This window comes from Sapajus apella, unplaced genomic scaffold (assembly GCF_009761245.1).
Source record: "Sapajus apella isolate SASKATOON/1434 unplaced genomic scaffold, GSC_monkey_1.0 scaffold168, whole genome shotgun sequence".
In the NCBI taxonomy this organism is placed as follows: Eukaryota; Metazoa; Chordata; class Mammalia; order Primates; family Cebidae; genus Sapajus; species Sapajus apella.
Genome location: NW_022437108.1, coordinates 1,709,682 through 1,733,345, shown reverse-complemented (window position 1 = coordinate 1,733,345; position 23,664 = coordinate 1,709,682). Strand labels below are relative to the sequence as shown.

The 23,664-nt window shown below is 44.5% G+C and overlaps 1 protein-coding gene across 2 annotated transcripts in view; it reads left to right on the top strand.

The window, feature by feature from the left end:
- The window catches only part of TMEM266 (transmembrane protein 266), a 142,843-nt gene that overhangs the window by 48,999 nt on the left and 70,180 nt on the right, over positions 1 to 23,664 (top strand). For both annotated transcript variants that reach the window (XM_032267312.1, XM_032267311.1), the window contains exon 2: positions 22,472 to 22,605. In XM_032267312.1, coding sequence (XP_032123203.1) covers positions 22,592 to 22,605 — 14 coding nt within the window. In that variant the 5' untranslated portion in view covers positions 22,472 to 22,591. The remainder of the gene's footprint in view (positions 1 to 22,471; positions 22,606 to 23,664) is intronic.

Genomic DNA, 23,664 nt, shown 5'->3' with positions numbered 1-23,664 from the left:
CCCCCCTCCCACCCTCTCTCTCTCTCTTTCTTTCCTTCTTTTTTTTTTTGAGATGGAGTTTTGCTCTTGTTGCCCAGGCTGGAGTGCAGTGGCATGATCTTGGTTCACTGCAACCTCCACCTCCCAGGTTCAAGTGATTCTCCTGCCTCAGCCTCCCAAGTAGCTGAGATTACAGGCACCCACCACCACACCCAGCTAATTTTTGTATTTTTTGTAGAGATGGGGTTTCCCCATGTTGGGCAGGCTGGTCTTGAACTCCTGACCTCAGGTGATACACCCACCTTGGCTTCCCAAAGTGCTAAGATTGCAGGCATGTGCCACCATGCCCAGCCAACACTTTGGCAGTTTCTTACAAATCTGAACATACTCCTACCATATGACCTAGTAATTACACTCCTTGGTATCTACCCAAATTAGTTAAAATTGATGACTGCACAAAATTTTGCACATGATGTTCATAGCAGTTTTATTCATAATTGCCAAAAACTGGAAGTAACCAACATGTTCTTCCATAGATGAACAGGTAAACAAACTGTAATACATCCATACAATGTAGTATTGAGCAGGAATAAAAAGACATGAGCCATGAAGCCGTGAAGTGATATGGAGAAACCTTAAATGCATGTTTTTGATTTTAAGTGAAAGAAGTCAATCTTAGAAGGCTACGTACTGTATAATTCCACCTGTTTGACCTTCTGAAAAAGGCAAAGCTACAGAAACAGTAAAAAGGTCAGTGATTGCCAGGTATTCAGGAGGAGGGAAGGACAGATGAAAAGGTAGAACACAAGGGCTGTTTAGGACTAATAGCTCTGCTGTTCTGTATGATACTCTAATGGTGAACACATGACATTAAGGATCTGTCAAAACCCATAGAACTGAGCAACACAAAGTGATCCCTCATATAAACTATGGACTTTAATTAATAATAATGTATCAATATTGGTTCATCAGTTTTACCAGATGAATACAGTACGTTAAAAGTAGGAAAAAGCGTAGGGCGTGGGGAAGGGAATCTGCGGTAATGCTTTGTACATTCTGTTTAACTTTTCTATGAACCTAAAACTGCCATAAAAAAAGTCTATTAATTTTTGTAATGTGCTACCGAGTTCCAAGGAAAGATCAGTTGCTGGACAATTGCTCAGCCACGTTTCTCCTTAGGCACAAAGATGACCTTGCACATCTGCTGCTGGTGGCGCCTCCACCCAGCTGTCCCCAGCACAGCATTGACTTGTCAAGAGCTGTCCTTTGAGTCTGATGGGTTATTGAGACAAAAAGTCTCAATGCAGGAAGCATGCTCGTGGGGCCATCCGAGGGCCTTGCATTATTTTTCTGCCTTTGAAAAGCCACTGAACTAAATTTGGCAGATAAAAACGGGCCGGGGAGATTTCTGTCTTGATTTGCTGATTCTGAGCCCCGACCTTTAGAAGGAGCTTATGGTCTAGAGTAGATGGTACGTGAGCACAAACCATGATAACACAAGGTAAAGGGTGCTCATAGTCTGAGAGAGGTAGAGTTGAAGTGGGCAGGAGAGAGGGGGAAATCCGGCCCCTCCCCACTGTCCTAAGTGGAAGCAGTGATACCAGGTCCCCAGAGGTTGGGTTGGAGGGCCAGGTAGGAGTGGGCCTCCTACCCACTCCTATGAAATACGTTCCTAGCAGAGAGAGTTCCATAAGCAGAGGCAGAGAGGTGAGTAATTGTGCGTGCACGTGCACTGGGAACGGATAGGTGGTTGGAGCGCAGTGTAGGAAGGATAAGGAATGGCTTAAAAGGCTGGGGCCAGATGGTGGAAGGCTCTGAATCCCTGCCCAAGGAATTCATGCGGTGTTCAGTAGGCAGTCGGAACCTCTGCAGGTTTGAGTCAGGGAACGAGCCGATCACAGCTGCCCTTCAGAAGGGTCACCAGGTGGCAGGGTATAGGATGTGCCTGAAGCAAGACGCCCATAGGTAAGAACACCCATCAGGAGGGTCTTCCAGGCAGCTACAAGAACCCAGACAGCTGGATGCTGTCTCTTCTGCCTCTGCACTCTCTCGGCCCTTTAGCAGCACTTCTCTTAGGTCCTGACCAATGTTTACCTTACCTACATTTTAAATTAAAAAATAGTTGTGGGTCAGGCATGGTAGCTCACGCTGTAATCCCAACACTTTCGGAGGCAAAGACGGGCAGATCATGAGGTCAGGAGCTCCAGACCAGCCTGGCCAGCATGGTGAAAGCCCATCTCTGCTAAAAATACAAAACTTAGCCAGGCATGGTGGTGCGTGCCTGTAATCCCAGCTACTCAGGATGCTGAGGCAGGAGAATCACTCAAACCTGGGAGGCGGAGGTTGCAGTGAGCCAAGATCACACCACTGCACTTTAGCCTAGGCAATAGAGTAAGACTCTGTCTCAAAAAAAAAAAATAGTTGTAGTTCATTGTAAAGTAAAATTAGACAGTGTAGAAAGCTATAAACAGTTACTTGTAATCCAACCATCCATTAAATAGCTACTGTTGACACTACAGGGTCTGTCCTTTCAGATGTCTTTCTATAGACTGGGAGCAGTGGCTCACACCTGTAATCCCAGCACTTTGGGAGGCCAAGGCAGGTGGATGGCTGGAGCTGAGGAGTTCAAGACCAGCCTGGGCAACATGGCAAAACCCCATCTCTACAAAAAGTACAAAAATTAGCCAGGTGTTGTGGTGCATTCCTGAGGTTCCACCTACTCAGGAGGCTGAGGCAGGAGGATCACTTGAGCTAGGATGTGGACGCTGCAGTGAGCCGATATTGCACACTGCACTCCAGCCTGGATGATAGAGCGAGACCCTGTCTCAAAAACAAAAACAAATCTTTCTGTATACCTCACACTATTGTTTTGTTTTTACAAAAGGTAACTACTTTTAGAACCTACTTTTTCAAATTACTGTATAGTGGACATCTTTCTGTGTCGATATATCTAGTTTTTTTGTTGTTGGTTTTTGTTTTTTTGGGTTTCTTAAATTGTCGTAAAATGCACATGAAATTTACTATGACATTTAGCACGTCCACAGTGATGTGCAATCATTACGACCGTTTAGTTCCCAAACATTTTCATCACCCCACAAGGAAACCCCATGAAAGTCACACTCTCCCACCAGTCCCTGTCAACCACAAATCTTCTTTCTGTCTCTAGAGATGTATCCATTCTATTTCTTATAAATGGAATTACACAATATGTAGCCTTTTGTGTCTGGCTTCTTTCACTCACCATAACGTGTTCAAGATTCATCATTTCTAGATTTTTTTAATAGAAATACCCCTTTTTGGCCAGGCACAGTGGCTCACATCCATAATCCCAGCATTTTGGGAAACCAAGGCAGGAAGACTGCTTGAGCCCAGGAGTTTGAGACCAGTCTGGACAACATAGTGAGACCCCATCTCTATTTTTTTTAAACAGAAATATCCCTTGTCTTTTTAAAATAAAGCGCACTCATAAGAACTACTAAGAGCTCCCCTCAAGAACGCCACCTCCCTACATCTAACTGCTGCTAATTATCTGGGATCTAGCCATCCAGACCTTTTAGATGATTGGGAATTGACAGGGAACTGTCAAGTGGCTGCTTTCTTCCAACCTATTCTGTTGCCCTCCCTTTCCCATCACCTGATGTCAACATGGGAAGATGTCTTAGCTTTTCTAGTCACTTTCAGGACTTAGGTTCATTTTCAGTTGTTAAAACATCCCATCTAAATCAAAACCTTGGTCTCTCATCCCACGGCAGCCCAGCTCTTCTGCTCTGGCCCCGGGCTGTCTGCTCTCTGGCTTCTGAAAGGTGCTTTTTTAAGTTCCTTAGAAACCCACTGCCAGACTCCTGCCCACTCCCGATGTCCCTGGGGAGCGGAGTTGCACGCCCCATTCCACTGGACATTCTGCCTAACTTCTTGGGGCTGCCCTCAGTTCCCACTTTTGGCACTGTGTCCCTGTGATTCCCCTGGCTTGGGAGGCCACCTTCTTGGGTGCGGTCCTATCAATATGCTCAGTCATTCACTTGGCCTGGAGGAGGGCCTTAACTAGACAGGGCACTTTTCATATTTGTGGCCATTCTTCTTCATTTGAATATCCCTTCTATATTTGGGGAAATGCCCACATTTAGTCCATCTACCCGTGCGCAGTATGTGGACACGGCCAAGCAGGTGAAGCTGTGTGCCCCCGGATTTGGAAGGGAGATGTTGGTGTGGTGCAGTGACGGCAGTGCTGTTTTTACTGAAGCAGTGGTCAGGAGACACTTGGTGTTCCTGACTTTCTATGCCCGGCTTTCTTGCACCACCCGCCTGGCCCCCCCATTCAGTGTCCTTTAAAAATTCATACTCTGTTTAAATTAACGAGTTTAGTTTTCACTAAGAACTAGCACCGAGTCCTTGCTTAGCCTCGCGGTTACAGGCAGACTACACCCACTGCAGCCCTCCCTCCTCACCCTGCCATTGCCCACTGTGCCAGCCAGCCTGGGAGTCTGGCATGGGTCCCCCTGCTTACACACGTCCCCAAGCTCCAGGAGACACACACAAAGCTCGTCTAAGATCCTGCTGCCTGTTCCTCCACAGTCTTGTAGTGCGCTGGGCCGATGAGGCTCCGTAGCATACCCAGAGGCAAATGCCAGGCTCTCATACTGCACGCAGCCTCACAGTGGCTCTCCTGGTTCTCACCTAGCTGATGGGAAAGGCATGCACTCCTCCCTCATCCCCAGGAGAGGAAATGCTCACATTCTTTACTCTTACGAATCCCCTTTAGAGACACTGTTCTGTCCCCTCCCATCCCCTGCCTTCCCCTCCCCTCCCCTTCTCTTTCCTCCCCTCCCTTCCCTCTCCTCACTGGTGAATCTCTAGCCTTCTCTCCTGCACCCATCAGGAGTGAGGGGTGCTGGACCACCTTGACCATCATCAATGTGTTCCAAATAGAGATGGTCTGGCATCTCTCTAGCAAGTGTAAGCTCTCACCACCTTTGTCCTTATCTTTGGGGCATCTGCAGAACTCGAGGACAACAGGAAAAGTCTCATTCCAGATCCTGTCACATACATATTTTCTGTACATAGGGATCGTCATACATATGTCATCTGGTAACCTGCTTGTTTATTTCATATTACGTTACAGACAACTCTTCATGTTAATGAGCACAGCACATCCTCACCTTTTTAAAAAATCAGCCATTTTGCTTGAAGCATAATTTACAAACAGTAAAGTGCATCCATGTTCAGTGCACATTTGGAACCATCACCACAATTGAGATATAGAATATTTCCATTATTCCAGAAAGTTCCCTCATGTCTCTCCCATCCCCCAACTCCAGGCAACCATTTCACCTCATCCTTTTCAATAATTGTATAATAATTCCATAATATAAAAGTTCCTTAATTTATTAACCCGCCTCCTACTGATAGACATTTAGATGGCTTCCAATTTGTTATTGATTCCTGAATTCAATATTTGTGGAATACCTAATACGTGTTGAATGTGGTACTCTCCGAGCAATGATTCAACAACCTTCTATCTATGCCTGTATGTATTTTTTAGCTTATTTCCCTAAAATATGTCCCTAAAAATGGAATTGCTGGGTCAAAGAGTGTGCGTGTTAAAATAATGTTGATAAATGCCGTGAAATTGCCCTTAAGCAAAGTTGCACGATTTACACTCCTACCAACAGTGAATGTGACTGGCCGCCTTTCTCACATCACCAGCACTAGGTATTACAAACCTCTCCAGGCCATTAAGAGAAGAATGGTTTGAACTTATGTGCCTTTGGTTACTGGTGAGGTGGACCCTCTTTGCATCTGTAACTTTCGTTTGGTTTGTAGAAATCACTGCCCCAGGAGCCAGTATCCTTCGTCCTCACCCCTCACGGTGAGGCCGTGGCCAGGCTCTCTCCTGGGGTCTGTGTCCACTGAGCTGGGAGAACACCTGGTCCTATGGGAGAGCGGCCACCGTTTGGTCGCTGACAGCTCCCTACTTTCACTTGAACAGTCACTTTAGAGGAAAGCCCCCTAAGAATGGTGTTTAGCCAGTCAGAATGGCTATTCATAAAAAGTCAAAAGTTAACAGATGCTGGCAAGGTTATGGAAAAAAGGGAACACTTATACACTGTTGGTGGGAGTGTAAATTAGTTCAGCCATGGTGGAAAGTAGAGTGGCGATTCCTCAGAGAGCCAAAAACAGAACTACCATTCCACCCAGCAATCCCATTATTGGGTGTATGCCCAAAGGAACATAAATCATTCTACCATAAAGACACATGCACGTGAATGTTCACTGCAGCACTATTTACAATAGCAAAGACATGGAATCAACCTAAATGCCCATCAATAGCAGGTTGGATAAAGAAAATGTGGTACACATACATCATGGAATACTATGCAGCCATAAAAAAAGAATGAGATCATGTCCTTTGTAGGATTATGGATGGAGCTTGGGGCCATTATCCTTAGTAAAGTAATGTAGAGACCAAATACTGAATATTCTCACTTATAAGTGGGAGCTAAATGATGAGAACATGTGGACACAGAGGGGGAACAACAGACTGGGGCCTACCAGAGGCTACAGGGTGGGAGGAGGGAGAAATCAGGAAGAATAACTATCGGATATTAGGCTTAGGATCTGTGTGATAAAATAATCTGCACAACAAAGCCACATGGCACGCGTTTAACCTGTATAACAAACCTGCGCATGTACCTGTGAACCTAAAAGGTTTTTTTTTTTAATTTTAAAAAATTAAAAATAAAATTTTAAAAAGAATAGTGTATATCCTGGTCTCTCGTATAATTGGACCACTTAGAAGGTGGGTCAGAGGGGGCTGGGTGGGGTGACTCACACCTGTAATCCCAGCACTTTGGAGGCCAAGGTGGGTGGATCACCTGAGGTCCGGGGTTCAAGACCAGCCTGATGAACATGGGGAAACCCGTCTCTATTAAAAATACAAAACTAGCCAGGTGTGGTGGCACGTGCCTGTAATCCCAGCTACCTGGGAGGCTGAGGCAGGAGAATCGCTGGAACCTGGGAGGCGGAGGTTGTGGTGAGCTGAGGTCACACCATTGCACTCCAGCCTGGGCAACAAGAACAAAACTCCAATCTAAAAAAAAAAAAAAAAAAAGGAAGTGGGGTCAGAGGAACAGATTACAGGGCAACTGGGGCCACATAACCAGTGCTTTTTTCCCAGCTCAGTCCTGTAGCCTTGGGATACTGCTGGTCGTGGAAAAAATGTAGATGGCCCCAGTATGCCACCTGCTCTCCCTTAACCCTCAGGAGACTTCCCTCCCCCTCCATATTGGAGGTCTCCATGGGATAGCTCTCTGTAGCTCCTTAGGTTGGTCCTCTCAATGGATGTCGTGGTCTTGATCACCCCGTTCTCTGCTTTCACACCTGAACTCCCTCTCCCATCCCTTTTCTTCTTCCGGTTCATTCTGGCCCGTTACTGGAAGGGAGAATTCATAAGGTGTCTCTAGACTCCCTGATGCCTGATGTTCAGCTTTTATTCATTTTTATCTTCTTATGTTTTTAAGGTTCAGGGTTGATAATTGTACCGTAAGTCACCTTATTCGGTGCTAAGGACGCATATTTTTCCGCGTTTCCCATCATTGAATCCATCAGGGTCTTACACTTGATGCAGAAATTTGACAGTGTATACATGTTTTTTTTCTTTTCATTGACAAGCTGTTATTAAATCGACTTTGTACCTGATGGCTTCTCAGAGACAAGGCCATCACGTGCCACACCACCGTGTCATATACCAGGGTCAAATGAAACACTATGGCAGTGCCTGAGGCGGTCTGTCATGTTGTCTTCATATACATGTGGCAAAACTGAGAGATTTGCCCAGTTTTACAGCTGCCCAGCCTGGGACCATCCCCACGCCCACCTCCCACGTCATCTTGGTTGTTTATTAAGAGAGCCCAAGAGGGTGTTTTGATCAGTTTGGGTCTTAGAGTGGTTTTATTATGTTTCTTGACCCCGAATGCAAGCCCTGATGAGTGCATATCTGCGGTTTGTTTTGAATTGAGGGCAGGTAAGAAAGGGCCACTAAAGGTCTAGGAATAGACTTAGGGCTAGGAACTTCTGGAGATGGAGAGGACTTTATGAGAGGAGAAGATGAGCTGGCTATGGCGGTGGGTCCACAGGAGGAGAGGAGACGGGAACGGACTGAGGCCTGGAGGTGTTTGTAAAACTCAAGAGAACTTGACTGTGGTTCTTGAAGGAGGGACATGACAGTAGAGGCGATTCAGGTGGGAATGCAGGTTCCTGATCTCCTTGCTCAGAATCTGTAGAATGGCCCAGGAATCTGCATTTTAAACATGTTCTCCAGGTGGTTCTCAGGCCTGCTGCAGCTGGAGCTTGGCCTTGAGGCCAGAAAACTAATGCTCTTTTTATGACCCTTGCCACTGACTGGGTACATGGTTGAAGGTAAGGCCAGGTCACAGCACCCCTGGGAAGATCCACAGCCTTTTTTTTTTTTTTTTTTTTTTTTTTGAGACAGAGTCTTGCTCTGTTGCCAGGCTAGAGTACAATAGAGCGATCTCAGCTCACTGTAACCTCCGCCTCCCGGTTTAAGCAGTTCCTCTGCCACAGCCTCCTGAGTAGCTGGGACTACAGGCATACCCTACCACACCTGGCTAAGTTTTGAATTTTAGTAGAGACAGGGTTTCACCATGTTGACCAGGATGGTCTTGATCTCCAGAACTCATGATCCGCCCGCCTCAGCCTCCCAAAGTGCTGGGATTACAGGCGTGAGCCATGGCGCCCGGCCTCCACAGGCTTTTTGATTGTATGGCCCACACTGACCTCCTACTGCCTTAATCTTGTCCCATCTTCTCCGAGCCACTCTGCTGGCCTTCAAGACATACCATCTTCAGTCATTATTTACATCGTTAGATGGGCTGTCCATTCTAGTGAGATTGAAAACTTGAGCCCAGGTGTGGTGGCTCATGCCTGTAATCCCAGCACTTGGGAAGGCCGAGGCAGGCAGATCACTTGCAGTCAGGAGTTCGAGACCAGCCTGGCCAACATGGCGAAACCCCACCTCTACTGAAAATACAAAAATTAGCCAGGTGTCGTGGCAGGCACCTGTAGTCCCAGCTACTCAGGTGGCTGAGGCAGGAGAATTGCTTGAACCCAGGAGGTGGAGGTTGCAGTGAGCCGAGATCGTACCACTGCACCCCAGCCTGGGCCACATAGCAAGACTTGGTCTCAAAAAAAAAAAAAAAAATTAAAAAATGGGAAAAAGAAATACTGTGACAGGGATAGTTCCCAAGCTGGCTACGTATCTTCTTTTGTGTGAGGGTATCTGTGACTATTTTTGCTTTGGAGGACCATTGTCCTCCATTTTTCGGATTTCTACTCCAGGCTCTGTGGGGAAGAGGGCATAATTAAGCAAGTATTGACTTGAACGGTCCACAGCCACCCTTCAGAGCTTGTGATTAAGATTCTCCCCTCAAAAGGGAACTTCCTACTTTGCTGTGGAGTGTGAATTGTTAAAGCCCTTTAGAAAGCAATTTCATGTTAACTATTAAAATTTAAAATACATTCTCTTTAGTCCAGTAATGTCACTACTGGGAATCTCTATTCCATGCAAATGAATATACCAATATATAATGAAATGCGTGCAAGAATGTTTCTTAGAGCATTTTTCATAGTGGCCAAAAAAAAAAAAAAAAAAAACCCTAAAAAGAAACTGTATCAATAGGGCAATTTTACACTAAATTATGGATCATTTGCATGATGGACTATATTATACAGCCACTAATAAAAGAATGAGTTAGAGCTTTACTACCTGATTTGGGAGAGGGGAATTTCTACAAGATATTGTCAAATGGAAAAACCAAAAAGCAGAAAAGCATGAATAATATATATTTAAAAATACATAGTGAAATATTTTTGTACATAACTATATAAGCACAAAGCAAAGTAAGGAAAGACAGGCTGGGTGTGGTGGCTCACGCTGTAATCCCAGCACTAGAGGAGGCTGAGATGGGCAGATCACCGAGGTCAGGAGTTGGAGAGCGGCTTGGCCAACATGGCGAAACCCCATCTCTACCAAAAATACAAAAATCAGCTGAGCGTGGTGGTGTGCACCTGTAGTCCCAGCTACTCAGGAGGCTGAGGCAGGAGAATTGCTTGAACCTGAGAGGCAAAGGCTGCAGTGAGCCAAGATCATGCCACTGCACTCCAGCCTGGGTGACAGAGCAAGACTGTCTCAAAAAAAAAAAAAAAAGAAAGAAAGAAAAAGATAAGAAAAGATATACACAGGTTAACACTGGTGTGTGTTTTTGCATGTGTGTGTATATTGAGAGAGTACAACATGAGGCAGGTAACGTGGGAGAAGCAGGAAAAAAAAGAAAAAACAGATTCCACTAAAACATGAATTTCATGATTATCAATTTATATGACGTTATATATATGTGTATGTGTATGTGTGCATATATCTGAAAAAAGAAATTAGAAAATATCTATCTTCACTAAGTGGAAAGGATGTCCATATATATTGCTGAGTGTTAAAAGCAAAATGCAGGGTTGATTTTATTTTGTTAAACACAAACCCACAAATACCAGCCTATAAATAAGAGTATATGCTTGCCTGATTCTGAGCAAGGATTTCTATGCCTGGGTATCGACAAAGGGACCTCAAGTGAGGATGGAGGAAGGAAGGTGAAAGGCTAAGATGGAAGCTGCAGGGAGGTTTAACTTTTATGTATTAATATATATAATACAAAGATATATATACTAATATATGTGATGCAAAATGTATTTTATGTGTTACAGTGGACAATTGTCTATAATGTATCAGTGTTCTTGCCACAATAATCTCACATAACAAACCAACCTAAAAACTTGGTGGGCTTAACAAAACAAACCTTTCTTTTCCTTTTTTTTTTTTCTTTTTGGTCTTTTGTTATTTCTTTGAGATGGAGTCTCACTCTGTTGCCCAGGCTGGAGTGCAGTGGTATGATCTTGGCTCACTGCAACCTCCGCCTCCCAGGTTCAAATGATTCTCCTGCCTCAGCCTCCTGAGTAACTGGGACTACAGGCACGCACCACCATGCCCAGCTAATTTTTGTACTTTTAGTAGAGACGGGGTTTCACCATGTTGATCAGGCTGGTCTCAAACTCCCGACCTAAATGATCTGCCTGCCTCAGCCTCCCAGTGCTGAGATTACAGGCATGGACCACTGCACCCAGCCAAAACAAACCTTTAACAGGTGGCTGACGCAAGGAAGGAGATAGTGCCTGCCAGTGTGAGGAACCATTAGTTACTTAATATTTATAAAGAAGTTTACAGCTTTCTGAACTCCTTGGTAGTCTTTCACTATTCTCACTTCTTTGATGTAAATATCTATCAATGCATCTGTCTCTACCCCTAGCCCATGAGTTTTTGAGTGCTGTGATCATGTCTCATTTATCTTGATAACCTCAATGCTTGCTATAGTTCCTGGAACACAGGAGGTGCTAATAAGGAATGACTGAGGAATGAATTTAGAAACAAACAAAAACCCCTTTATTTAGATCGTGAGTCTGTGGGTCAGTGATTTAGGCTAGGCACAGCTGGGTGGCTCTTCTGGTCTTGGCTGGGCTCTCTCACACATGCGTGGAAGGCAGCTGTTGGCTGACCTTAGTTGGGGTGACTGAGGCAACGACCATCCTCCAGCAGGCCAGCCTGGGTATGCTGTCATGATGATGGGAACAGTGCAAGAGAGGACAGGCCCAATCATGTGGGAGTTTTCATGTTTGCTTACAATCTACTTAGACAAAGCAAGTAGATTTGCTTAGTCAAGCAAATGGCCAAGGCCAGCCACCAGGTAAAAGGGTAATGAAAAACTACATGACCAACAGGGCATTGATAAGATGCAGGTAAAAAATGGGATCATTTTTTACAGTCTTACCCTATGTAGTATAAAAAGCATTGAAGAAAGAAGACTTCTTCCCTCCATTTTCCAAAGAATGGTTACTTGCCTGGTGCCTGTAGTATCCAATGGCATAGTTAATTATATCTGGCTTCCTAACGTATTTTAGTTAATAGCATGGAAAGCAAAAGATTAATTTGGAAATTTGCAAAGTACTTGAAAGGTGGCATTTATACTGAAGATTTGTTTGACTGAAGGGAGAGTTAGAGGTACCAGGGCAGCAACTGCAGCCCCAGCTCATTGGTGGTGGCTCTCAAAATCATAGATATTTGAGTTCCCCAGAAACTCTGCAGAATTCTGGAGGGAAAATGACATCAGGCTGGGGCTGAGGATTGCTTGCTGGGTGGCGTTCTTTTCAGCCTAGGCCAGCCAGGGGCGAGGAGCCAGTGGATCCTTTGTCTCAGTGGGGTCACTTAAGGAAGTGTTTGTTAGGGAGGCTCAAGCTGGAAAAAAAATATTGAGGAGTAGGGAAGAATTACAATAATGGTCCTTTTGGCTTTCTTAAAAGAGTAACTGAGTAATCATGGATGATTTGATTTTGTGTAATCTTGTTTTGTGTTTCCCATGCTGCATGAGACCAGCAGTAATCGACAGACATTACTAAGTAAGTGAAAAAGAGCAAACAATAGAAAGTTAAAGGGGTCCACAAGAGACTTGGTGCACCTAGAGATGAAAGCCACTGTGGGCTCTCTGCCCATTCATTTAGCAGATTTGCAGCTAAGAATTTTGCAACAGATTGGAGTGGGAGAATGCTCAGGTGTGTGATTGATTTTCTTCATTTTAGGTCCTTGTTAATGGAGTAAAATATTAAGGGGTCAAGGTAACAACAAGTATGACCAGCATCTGTTGTACAGAAACCTTTCTCATCTAGCACAAGAAATACAGCCTTCTCCTCCTGGGGGTGTGGAACATGATGTCCATGAAACCTGCCAGAGGCTCAGTGGCTTATCCCTGGGAGCAGATTCTAAAGCAGGGTTCATGATGTCAGAACTGAACCTCACGTGCATGCAATGCTACCTCCACGTAGAAGAACCCCAAGGTTTTCTCCACATAGAAGAAGCCCAAGGTTATGCTGCTAGCCACTCACCAACATTTGACTCGTCTTGTTTGGGGACCTAGAAAGCTTAACCCAGCTGAGCCTCAGAACCGTATCAGAAGTGTCCAGACCTGGTGTGGCATACAATTAGTTACCTATGCCATAGTCCCTCCTTGCATCTTCATTGCTAAGACAACCAAGATTATGTTTATGGAAACAATATGCCTAGCTCCAAGGAATGACTCTCTTTTTTTTTTTTTTTTGAGATGGAGTCTTGCTGTGTCGCCCAGACTGGGGTACGACGGCATGATCTTGGCTCACTGCCACTGCAACCTCTGCCTCCTGGGTTCAAGTGAGTCTCCTGTCTCAGCCTCCTGAATAGCTGGGGTTACAGGAATGTACAACCACGCCTGACTAATTTTTGTATTTTTAGTAGAGATGGGGTTTCACCATGTTGGCCAGGCTGGTCTCAAGCTCCTGACCTCAGGTGATCCACCCACCTCGGCCTCCCGAAGTGCTGGGATTACAGGCGTGAGCCACTGTGCCCAGCCCCAAGGGATGAATCTTGACTGGATTCAGCTCTCATAGCACCCCAACCCCCTTAGCCAGCTGCGTATTGGCCCAAGCTCCTTTGCAGCCCTGTCCCAGCTCTGCCCAGGGAGACATCAGGAGATGTTGTCTGGAGAGCTTAGAAAGATGCCTCCTGGGCAGGGCACGGTGGCTCACGCCTATAATCCTAGCACTTTGGGAGGCCGAGGCAGGTCAAGAGATCGAGACCATCCTGGTCAACATGATGAAACGCCGTCTCTACTAAAAATACAAAAATTAGCTGGGCATGGTGGCGTGCACCTGTAGTCCCAGCTACTTGAGAGGCTGTGACAGGAGAATTGCTTGAACCCAGGAGGCGGAGGTTGCGGTGAGCCGAGATGGCGCCATTGCACTCCAGCCTGGGTAACAAGAGCAAAACTCTGTCTCAGAAAACAAACAAACAAACAAAAACAAAAAAGAAAGATGCCTCCTGAATTAAAAAAAGATCATAGCCTTGTCAGGAGAAAGCCTTTGATTCTTTCTTCTTGCTTGGGATCTGGTATGAGGATGTGCAAGCTGGAGCTGTAGCAGCCATTCTGCAACCACAGGGAAACAAGCATAAGGAATCCATCACACAGAAGATGGGGACGTGGAAGGATGAGAAGAGCTTGGGTTTTCTGTAAACTGAAAGAAAGAAATTGTAGAATGCACAACTAAGTAGAATGATATCCTATGTTCATAGATTAGAATAATTCATATTATTGAAATGTCCATACTGCCCAAAGCAATCTATAGATTCAATACAATTCCTATCAAAATTCAATGGTGAGCTGGATGCAGTGGCTTGAACCTGTCATCCCAGTTATTTGGGAGGCTTAGGCAGGAGAATTGCTCGAGCCCAGGGGTTCCACCAGCCTAGGCAACACAGCAAGACCCCCAACTCTAAAAAAATTTCAAAATTATCCAAGCATAATCGTGCATGCCTGTTGTTGCAGCTATTCTGAAGGCTGAGGTAGAAGGGTCACTTGAGCCCAGGTGTTTGAGGCTGCAGTGAGCTATGATTGTGCTGCTATACTCCAGCCTTGATGACAGAGTGAAATTCTCTCCAAACAAACAAAAATTCCAATGGCATTTTTTACAGAAAAAAAAATTCCTAAAATTTGTATGGAACCACAAAAGACCCCAGATAGCTAAAGCAATTTTGAGCAAGAAGAAAAAAGCTGGAGGCAGCACATTTTCTGATTTTAAGCTATATTACAAAGCTATTGTAATCAAAACCACATGGTACTGGCATACAAACGGACTGACCAATGGAACAGAACAAAGAGCCCAGAAATAAACCCATGCATTTGTGGTGAATTAATTTAGGACAAAAGTGCCAAAAGTACACAATGGGAAAAGGATGGTCTCTTTAATAGAAAACCTGGGAAAACTGGGTATTCACATAAAAAATTAAATCGAATGCTTGTCTTGCACCAGACATAAAAATCAAAACCCCTAGAAGAAAACGTGTGGAAAGCTCCTTGACATTTGTCTCAGCAATGATATTTTTGAGCCAAAACCTCAGGCAACAAAAGCAAAAATAAACAAGCAGGAATGACATCAAATAAAAAGTGTCTGCACCTCAAATGAAACAACAAAATGACAAGGCAACCTACAGAACGGGAGGAAATATTTTTTAGCAATATATCTGGTAAGGAGTTGAAATCCAATACATATAAGGAACCCATACAACTCAATAACAAAACAGCCCGTTAAAAAAAAAATGGGCAAAAGTCCTGAATAAACATTTCTCCAAAGGAGACGCACAAATGACCAACAGATTTATGAAAAGGTGCTCGACATCACCGATCACTGGGGACATGCACATCCAGACCCCAATGAGGTATCACCTCATACCTGTTAAGATGGCTATTGGCCGGGCGCGGTGGCTCAAGCCTGTAATCCCAGCACTTTGGGAGGCCGAGGCGGGTGGATCACGAGGTCAAGAGGATCAAGACCATCCTGGTCAACATGGTGAAAACCCCATCTCTACTAAAACTACAAAAAATTAGCTGGGCATGGTGGCACGTGCCTGTAATCCTGGCTACTCAGGAGGCTGAGGCAGGAGAATTGCCTGAACTCAGGAGGCGGAGGTTGCGGTGAGCCGAGATCGCGCCATTGCACTCCAGCCTGGGTAACAAGAGTGAAACTCTGTCTCGGAAAAAAAGAAAAAGAAAAAAAAAAAAAAGATGGCTATTAAGTCAAAAGATAACAAGTGTTGGCAAAGATGTGGAAAACAGAGAACCTTGTACATTGTGGTAGGAATGTGAATTGGTACAGTCAATATAGATGTGCCTCAAAAACTCAAAACAGAACTACTGTATAAGCCAGCAATTCCACTGCTGAGTATATATCCAAAGGAAATGAAATTACTATCTTGAAGACATATCTGCATGCTTAGTTTACTGCAGCACTATTTACAATAGCCAAGATTTGGAAGCAACCTAAGTGTCCCTCACAGACGAATGGTGTATGTGTGTGTGTGTGTGTGTGTGTGTATACATATACGGTGGAATATTATTCAGCCTTTAAAAAGAGCTGAATAATATTGTCGCTTGCAACGACATGGATGAACCTTGAGAATGTTACGCTAAGTAAGCCAGTCACAGAAAGACAAATACTGCACTACTCATTTATATGTAGCATCTTTTTTTAAGAAAAAGTTGAACTCATAGTAACAGAGAGTAGAATGATAGTTGCAAGGGGTTGGGGGTGGGTGGTGAGGGAGAAGAAAGATATTGGTCAAAGGGTACAAACCTTCACTTATAAAATGAATGCCTGCTGGAGACCTAATGTGTTAGGTCCGCGACTAATAATGGTTAATAATAACCATCATAGTGACTAATAATCGTCAATAACAGCACATTATGTGCTTGAATTTGCCAAGAGAGGAAATCTCAAGTATTCTCATTATACTACCAAACAACAACAAAAAGATAATTGTATGAGGGGATTAATATGTTAATTAGCTTGATTGTGGTAATTATTTCACAATGTATACATATATCAAAACATTACATTTTATGTCTTAAATATATACAGTTTTATTTGTCAGTCATACTTCAGTAGCTCTGAGGGGGAAAACAGAGCTTGGGTGCCACTTCTCCAGTTCTGGAATCATCTGTCTGTAGTCCTTTTTTTTTTTTTTAACTTTAAGACCGTGCCTTGCTCTGTTGCCTAGGATGGAGTGCAGTGACTCAGTCATAGCTCACTACAGCCTCGAACTCCTGGGCTCAAGGTATTTTCCCACTTGGCCCTCCAGAGCAGCTGAGACTATAGGTATAAGCCACCACATTCAGCTAATTTTTGTATTTTTGTAGAAATAGGGTCTCCCTGTGTTGCCCAGGCTGGTCTTGAACTCCTGAGCTCAAGTGATCCTCCTGCCTTGGCTTCCCAAAGTGCTGAGATTACAGGCATGTGCCACCACACCTAGCCTCAGTCCTCATTTTATAAAAGATGAAAGTCTGTTTGTTTTTTTTTTGAGACAAGGTCTTGCTCTGTCACCTAGGCTGGAGTGCAGCAGTGCAATCTCGGCTCACTGCAACCTCCACCTCCCAGATTCAAGCAGTTCTCATGCCTCGGCCTCCCAAGTAGGATTACAGGCATGCGCCACCACACCCGTCTAATTTTTGTATTTTTAGTAGAGATGAGGTTTTGCCAAGTTGGCCAAGCTGGTCTCGAACTCCTGACCTCGTGATCCACCCACCTTGGCCTCTGAACGTGCTGAGATAACAGGCTTGAGCCGCCATACTGGCCCAAAGTCTTCATTGCCTAAGTCACTGCTAAGTATTCTGTTATTCGCAAACACAAGTATTTCTAACTGATATACCTGATCTCTGGTTCTTCAGCCTGGTCAGCATAGCGTCTGCTAATTCCAGCACTGTAGCTTTGCAACCAGTTAACTTCATCTGCAAAATAGGGATAAAAATAACTACTTTACCTTGAGCAAACTTTCTGATTCAGTAGATCAGAGTGTGGTCAGTGGATCAGCAGATCCGTATCCTCTGGGAATTTGTTAGAAACGTAAATTTTCAAACACTCCAGACACATTAAATTAGAAATTTCGTGGGCGGAGCCAGCAAGCTGGGTTTTAATAAGCCCTTCAGGTGATGATTCTGGTACATGAGAAAGTTTGAGAACCGCTGATACAGAGGGTCAAGTGGCATGTCAGAAACACCCGGGGAACTTAAACAGCTTCTCAAACTTCACCTGTAGAGTTCTGATTCAGCATTTCTGCAGTGTACCTATGATTTTGCATTTCCCCAAAGATCCCCAGGTGATTCAGGGTAAAACCAGGCATGGGAAACACTGAAATGGGTATGAAAACAGGTCATGTATGCCATGGGGCTGTCACTCAAGTAAGAGGTGATGAACGGACCTGGAGACCTTTGGGGACAGGTGAGCTGAATTCTGGCTTTTTTCACTTGGTAAATGAGGGGACTGACTACTTGATCTTAGCAGGCTTTTTCAGCCCTAACATTCCAGGGATACTAGCTTAGGCAGGTCGAACTTGGCAGATCTTGCTCGAATACGTAAACATGATATGGGTAAATACATAGACTCATGACCAACAAGTGGAAGAGACTGGAATTTGACTAAAGTATAAAAAGCAGCCTTCCCACCCCCCCCCCCAGTAAATCCAAGACAGGTTTTATCTTCTACTTCTACCAGGTTTATGAAACAGCAGGTTGGCACTTCGGATGTTCATTTTTAGAGTGCTAGACTACACCTGCTTCCTGCTAGGCTTGTGTTTTGAGGGTTGTTTGGGAAATATTATTTTTAAACAACAAACAGGCTTAGAGTTCCCATCGTCATAGGGAATTTTGCCTTCTAAAATGTGCTGCTTGTTAAGGATTAAAACCTCCAGCTGAAGCCGCTTGCTCACTGTCTATCTAAATACGATTGCATCCTCTTTTCCTCCTTCATCTCTGCCCTTGTACGAGAGAGGCCAGTCATTTCTTGCCCTCTCCCACATGTCCTTCCCAGGAAACTGCTGCCACCTTTTCTGGGAATCTGCACCTCCACTCAACCCCTGCTGAGTGGATGAATGAATCCCTGTAGCTGCTAAAACAGCCATAAGCATCTCATTGATCATTTTGGAAGATACCAAGATGCTAATTCATTATTTTGAAAACAAAGGGGAGAAAGTTAAGCATGTATCCTTCTTTCCTTATTTAAACCATACCTTAGGCTAATCAAATAACTGAGGAGAGAAAGTCTGCCTGCATAGAAGCTGACCAATGAAAAAGGGACAATAAAATTAAAATATCACCATTTTGCAAACTTGAATGAATTAATTGATTTAGGAAACAATTATCAATGGCTATCGGTATCATAAAAAGAGGGACAAGAAGACAATATGTGTCTCCTATTGAAGTTACGGCACCACCTGCGAAATCTTGCAAAAAAAAATTGAACCTGAATCTGATTAAAGTTTATAAACTAATGAAAATTTATAGGAAATATAGGGGACAGAGGAACATGTTAGAACACTGCTAAGGAAATACAACCACCATAATCCAAACTGTGGAAAACTTTGTGAGACAAATGACCCAGTTTTTCCAATTAATTGCACGGGAAAAAGTGAGGTAGAGGAAGGGGAACCCTGTAGATTTAACAAGACCCAAGAGTCGTATTAATCAATCGTAATATGTGGCCTGTTTAGGTCCTAATTCAACAATCTTAAAAAATATATACAGGACAGGGCCGGGCGCGGTGGCTCATGCCTATAATCCCAGCACTTTGGGAGGGCGAGGTGGGTGGATCACCAGGTCAAGAGATCGAGAACATCCTGGTCAACATGGTGAAACCCAGCTCTACTGAAAATACAAAAATAAGCTGGGCATGGTGGCACACGCCTGTAGTCCCAGCTACTCGGGAGGCTGAGGCGGGAGAATTGCTTGAACCCAGGAGGCGGAGGTTGCGGTGAGCTGAAATCGTGCCACTGCACTCCAGCCTGGGTAACAAGAGCAAAACACCGTCTCAAAGAAAAAAAAAAAAAAATATATATATATATATATATATATATACACACACACACACACACACAGGACAAATGGGGTAAATGTGAACAATGCCTGGATATTTAACAATATTAAGAAAATACTGGCAAGGCATATTGGCTTGCTTCAGTAATCCTAGCACTTTGAGAGGCCAAGGCAGGAAGATTGCTTGAGCCCAGGAGTTCAAGACCATCCTGGGCAACATACTGAGACCTCCTCACTAGGAAAATTAGCCAGGTGTGATGGCTTGTGTTTGTAGTCTCAGCTACTCTGGAGGCTGATGGGGGAGGATCGCTTTTAGCCCAGGAGTCAAGGCTGTAGTGAGTTGCCATTGCACCACTGCACTTCAGTCTGGGCAACAGAGTGAGACCCTGTATCCAAAAAAAAAAAAAAAAAAAAAAAAGCCAGTGTTTACTCCAGTAATTCCAGCACTTTAGGGGGCTGAAGTGGTTGTATCAGTCGAGGTCAGGAGTTTAAGACCAGCCTGGCCAACATGGCGAAACCCTCTCTCTGCTAGTAACACACACAAAAAATTAGCCAGGCGTGGCAGCGCATGCCTGTGATTCCAACTACTGGGGGAGGCCGAGGCACAAGGATTGCATGAACTGGGAGGCGGAGATTGCAGTGAGCCGAGATCGTGCCACTGTACTCCAGCCTGGGTGACAGAGTGAAACTGTGTCTCAAAAGAAAAGAAAAGAAAAAAAAATATTGTTGACGTGGGGGTGATGGTAGTTTTGTGATTACTTCTTTAAAAGGAACCCTCCTTCTCTTTATCCTTAGAAATACATGTTGAAATACACATGAATGAAATGGCATCTAGGATTTACTCCAAAACAGCCATGAGGGTGGGAGACAGGCAGGGATAAGGAAGACTGCCCATGAGCTGATCATGTTGAAGTTGGTGGTGCGTAACTTGAGGTCCATGATACAGTTCTCTACAATTGTATATATTTGAAATTTTCCTTCCTAAAAAGTTGGAAAAAAAACATTTTTCATAATCTTCATTTGTTTTTTGTATATGTTTTATATTGGTCATAATATATTAATGTTTTTTATAAATACAGATTTGTGAATTTTTACTTGTTCTTCCCTACTAGAAATGTGTAAAATGTTTGGAGTTTTGTATTTTTTTAACTTGCCTGCTCAGAGAGACAGGAAGGCCCATGAAAGTAATGACCTTCCTATTACATCCTGCACAGGGCTCATACCTTGTGAAGCATATAAAATACTCATGTGGGGCTGGGTACAGTGGCTCATGCCTGTAATCCCAGCACTTTGGGAGGCCGAGGCAGGCAGATCACGAGGTCAAGAGATCGAGACCATCCTGGCCAACATGGTGAAACCCCGTCTCTACTAAAAATACAAAAAAAGTAGCTGGGCGTGGTGGCATGCACCCGTAGTTCCAGCTACTCGGGAGGCTGAGGTAGGGGAACTGCTTGAACCCGGGAGGCAGAGGTTGCAGTGAGCCGAGTTCATGCCACTGCACTCCAGCCTGGCGCCTGGTGACGGAGTGAGACTGTCTCAAAAAAGAAAAAGAAAAAAGAAAAGTATCTGCTATTTTCCAATCCAATTTTTAAGAGGAAATACAATATTCAGCCACCCAAATATGTTAGAATGTGCTCAGAGTCAACAGACTATGCCCTTTTAATTTATGAAAAGTAATTATTATGGGCTGGGCGTGGTGGCTCATGCCTGTAATCTCAGCACTTTGGGAGGCCAAGGTGGACAGATCACTTGAGGTCAGGAGTTTGAGACCAGCCTGGCCAACGTGGCGAAACCCCATCTCTCCCAAAAGTACAAAAATAGCCAAGTGTGGTGGCACACACCCGTAGTCTCAGCTACTCGGGAAGCTGAGGCACGAGAATCGCTTTAACCCAGGAGGCAGAGGTTGCAATGAGACAAAATTGCGCCACCACACTCCAGCCTAGGAGACAGACTGAGACTCTGTCTCTCAAATAATAATAATCATGATGATGATTATTATGGGCCAGGCACAGTGGCTCATGCCTGTAATCCCAGCACTTTGAGAGGCTGAGGTAGGTGGATCACTTGACCTCAGGAGTTTGAGACCAGCCTGGGCAACATAGCGAAACCCCAGCTCTACCAAAACTATAAAAAATTAGCTGGGTGTGAGAGTACGTGCCTGTAGTCCCAGCTGAGGCTGAGATATAGGGTCACTTGAGCCTAGGAAGTCAAGGCTGCAATGAGCCAAGATTACACCACTGTGCTCCAGCCTGGGTGACGGAGTGAGACCCTGTCTATAAATAAATAAATTAATAATAATGAAAGCCAACACTTATATGGTACTTACGAAGTGTCAGGTAAGACATTATGCTAAGTGTCTTACAGGCATGATGTCATGTAGTTAGTTCTATTATTCCCATTTTCAGGTGGGGAAACTGAGGACGAGAGTGTGTAAGCAGCTCACTCCAGGCCACAGAGCCAGAGTGAGGCTGTGACTCGGGGTGGGCCCGGCTCCAGGATCCATTCTTTCTCTCTGAGAGGCCCAGCTGAGAGGGGGAGAAGAGAAAAGCCTGGACGAAAAGGCAGAATTACCAGAAGGGAAAGGGAAGCGGGAGAAAAAATAGGTGGAAAACATTTGAGATTTTTTAGACAAACCTTATTTTGAAGGCTCTCAAAGCTGCAGCATAGTGACACTGTGTTTGGGGGGCACAGCAGTGTAGTGGGAAGAGCTGTGGATGAGAAGTCAGAGAACCTGGGCACTTACCTGGCTCTTCTACCATCTCTGTGACACAGAAAAGTCATTTCGTCACTCTGGCCTTGTTTCCTCATCTAAAAAAGAGAAATGATGCCTATTATTACCCTTCCTTAGGGTAATTGTGAGAATCTATTCAGCATTACTTTGAAGAAAAGTGCTAGATGGAAGAAAGTTCTAAGGACTCCCATTTTTAGATGAGCTTGGGAGGACTTTGGTTTGGCATCTGAAGGTAATAAGTTCCTATTTTTGTTTTCAGGGCACTATATTTGTATGTGTCTTGTAGAACCCACGCTTGGAAATGCTGACAGCAGGCTTCAGGACAGCTGAGCCCCAATAAACACCAAGAAAACCCACGGCTCTGGCCGCATCTTCCAACATGACCAATCCACAGTAAGTAACGCTGGGATCTGCTCTCTGGATCCAGAACTGTGGCTATAAATCTCCCAGAAGATGAAGATCTTCTAATTTAGGCAATGACTATGTACATTTCCTTTAGCAGGAGGCCACAGAAAAATGGAGAAACCTTTCAAAAGCAAGACTTAAGACAAGATTAGGAAGCACTGAAGGTGAATGAACAAAATGGGAATTGCAAGGAAATTCAGAAATCATGAGAGGGTTTCTAAAAGCAGGAGCAGGATTCTTAAGGGAAAATTGCTTTCATTTCCCAAAACCCGAGATGTTACATGAACCAACCACTTAATCTTACCAGGCACCTGCAAGGTGGTCACTTATTTTGTGTTTTGCAACTGGTTGGCATGAATACTGCGATGAAAACAGCACTCCTTCTATTATACCACACTGTCCTGGCCTATCTAGATACAGGCCTGACTGCTCGGTCATCTGGAGTATGAATCTGTAATGCTGTGTGATTACCAACCGTAGAACCTCAGTTAGAATGCAGTGATACATGTGTCTTGCTCAGGTGTCTGGGGTACTCAGCTAGACAGCTCCTTTGATCTTGGCTGGGATGACTTTTAAATGTGGGTCATAGCTGGCTGTCAGCTGATCAAGAGGAGGCTGGACTCTGCCCTGCATCTGTCATCCTCCAGTACTAGGCTGGTCACCCTCTAATGGTGATGTTGGAGGTACAAGAGCACAGGCAGAAACTCACAGAGCCTTTTCATGCCTCTGCCGGTGTCTAACCTGGCTCTTGTACCATCGAACATCCCGCTGGCAAAAAAGAGTCACGTGGCTGAATGCCGAATCAAGGGTAAGGAAAATACACTCTTCCTTTGGATGGAAGGAGCTGGGAAGTCATATGGCAAAGGGCATGGGCTCAAGGAGAGGTAAAGAATGGAAGCATGGCCGGGCGCGGTGGCTCACGCCTGTAATCCCAGCACTTTGGGAGGCCGAGGTGGGTGGATCACGAGGTCAAGAGATCGAGACCATCCTGGTCAAAATGGTGAAACCCCATCTCCACTAAAAATACAAAAAATCAGCTGGGCATGG